The 1,669-nt window shown below is 32.9% G+C and overlaps 1 protein-coding gene across 1 annotated transcript in view; it reads right to left on the bottom strand.

Annotated features, from left to right (window-relative positions):
* The window catches only part of ZNF507 (zinc finger protein 507), a gene marked incomplete at its 3' end in the record, with an annotated part of 14,010 nt that extends 12,801 nt beyond the window's left edge, over positions 1 to 1,209 (bottom strand). Inside the window, exon 1 of the mRNA XM_009574524.1 lies at positions 1,188 to 1,209. Coding sequence (XP_009572819.1) covers positions 1,188 to 1,209 — 22 coding nt within the window. The remainder of the gene's footprint in view (positions 1 to 1,187) is intronic.
* Positions 1,210 to 1,669: the final 460 nt, after the last annotated feature.

Here is a 1,669-nt window from a genome sequence, read left to right as displayed (position 1 = left end):
ATACAGAGGCCAAACCAGAACTTCCAGAACTAGTCCTAAAGAGCCATGAAATCCACTCTTTTCTACTTACGGATTTAGTATACAGCAATATAATGAACAGACATATGAGAGTGGGTTCTGTGGTGCCCCTTTCCCACTACAGAAAAATTCTGGGCAGAACTACTCAAGTTACCTTTATTTGCCATTCAGCTTACAATTCAGGTTATCATCAGAACTATCAATATATGCAATATATCATTCACACTTCATATGCTCATGTAAAATATTTCAAGTTGAAAATGCAGCAATATTTGTCAACTCTGAATCATTACGAAAAACAAGACTACGCTCTTCAATGTTATTATTTTTCAGTGTTAGTTTGAAGAATATTTACTTGGTAATGGCTAAAATCTACAATAAAAAAAAAAAAATAATAAAATATAAATAAAGCCATAGGGCATTTGGATCCATGATAACTAGAAAACTAAGCAGCTTAAGGCCTTATGCCTTTACCTGGATCTATGTAAGCAGATTAAAAATGATCAATACTGCACTGCAATAGTAGATCAATTGGAGGAGATAGAAATTAGATTAGAAGATAGAGATTAGAAATTAAAAAATAAATATATTTAAAACAAGTATAATTTTACATAAGAGTATACCAAATAGCCTGCTTATTTAAGTTCAGTATCACCTTATTAACAGGAATCAATGTATGTATGCACAGAGTTACTATTAAACAGAAACATCCAAGTATTTAACTTTTTAAATATAAACCAGTAGATGTCTCGATGTGCATTTTCTGCTTCAATTTCTATTATCTGTTTAGTGCAGTATATTGAATGACTAACTCCTGTCTATGCGGCTAGGGAAAATTTTATCCCTTTCATAATATACTCCAATTATATATTAACTTAAAAGAAGTTTATTATTTGAAAACCATTTAGTTATACAAAAGCACTTTGCTCTTTGTTTGATACTGGCTGTAATACATTTAAAAACCATTATGAAAAGTAAACAAATGTGCTTTTTCCCCTGAAAGAAGATTTAACATTACCTGAAGTGCTCAAAGGAATATTTCTACTTGAAATATTTTCAATCTGAGAATGAGTTAAGGAAAATTATATAACACGTGGTGCTACTTTAAATTATACTTGGTATTTTTAAAACTTTGTAAGTAATGCTAAATAGGCAAATATTTCTCCTACCTTTTTCATCTGAAAGCAGCATAGAATCTAAGAGGAAAGATCCTAGACAGACCATAAAAGAAAAACGCTGCCACATACTATTTATTGCTATGTCAAAAATGAAAAAAAGAGGGAGCACCTTCAGATGTATTGATTTTGGATGCTTGTAGCTGATGTAAATTATCAGATGTGTAACTATGGTACAAATACATTATGTAATTCTTTGTTTGGAGTAAGTTTAATGCTTACAGCTGCAGACTTTGGTTTTTAGAGGGATAAGAATTGTACACAAATGTCTGCATTTTAATAACTACATCGCTTTCACTAAGATGATTCAATCTCCCATGACATAAAACTTCAGACTGCAGACTGGCAAATGGCTCTGCCAGCACGTACCCTTTACACAACCCCTGTGGTAATTAAAATACGGGCTCTGGGGATGACAAAAGGGTGCGAAGGGGAAGATCCAGACGAGAGGAAAACGGCTCTGCGCTGGAGCTGCC

The sequence above is a fragment of the Fulmarus glacialis genome, unplaced genomic scaffold (assembly GCF_000690835.1).
Source record: "Fulmarus glacialis isolate BGI_N327 unplaced genomic scaffold, ASM69083v1 scaffold42483, whole genome shotgun sequence".
In the NCBI taxonomy this organism is placed as follows: domain Eukaryota; kingdom Metazoa; phylum Chordata; class Aves; order Procellariiformes; family Procellariidae; genus Fulmarus; species Fulmarus glacialis.
The sequence above is the reverse complement of the archived record's forward strand: the minus strand, read 5'-3'. Positions and strand labels throughout refer to the sequence as shown.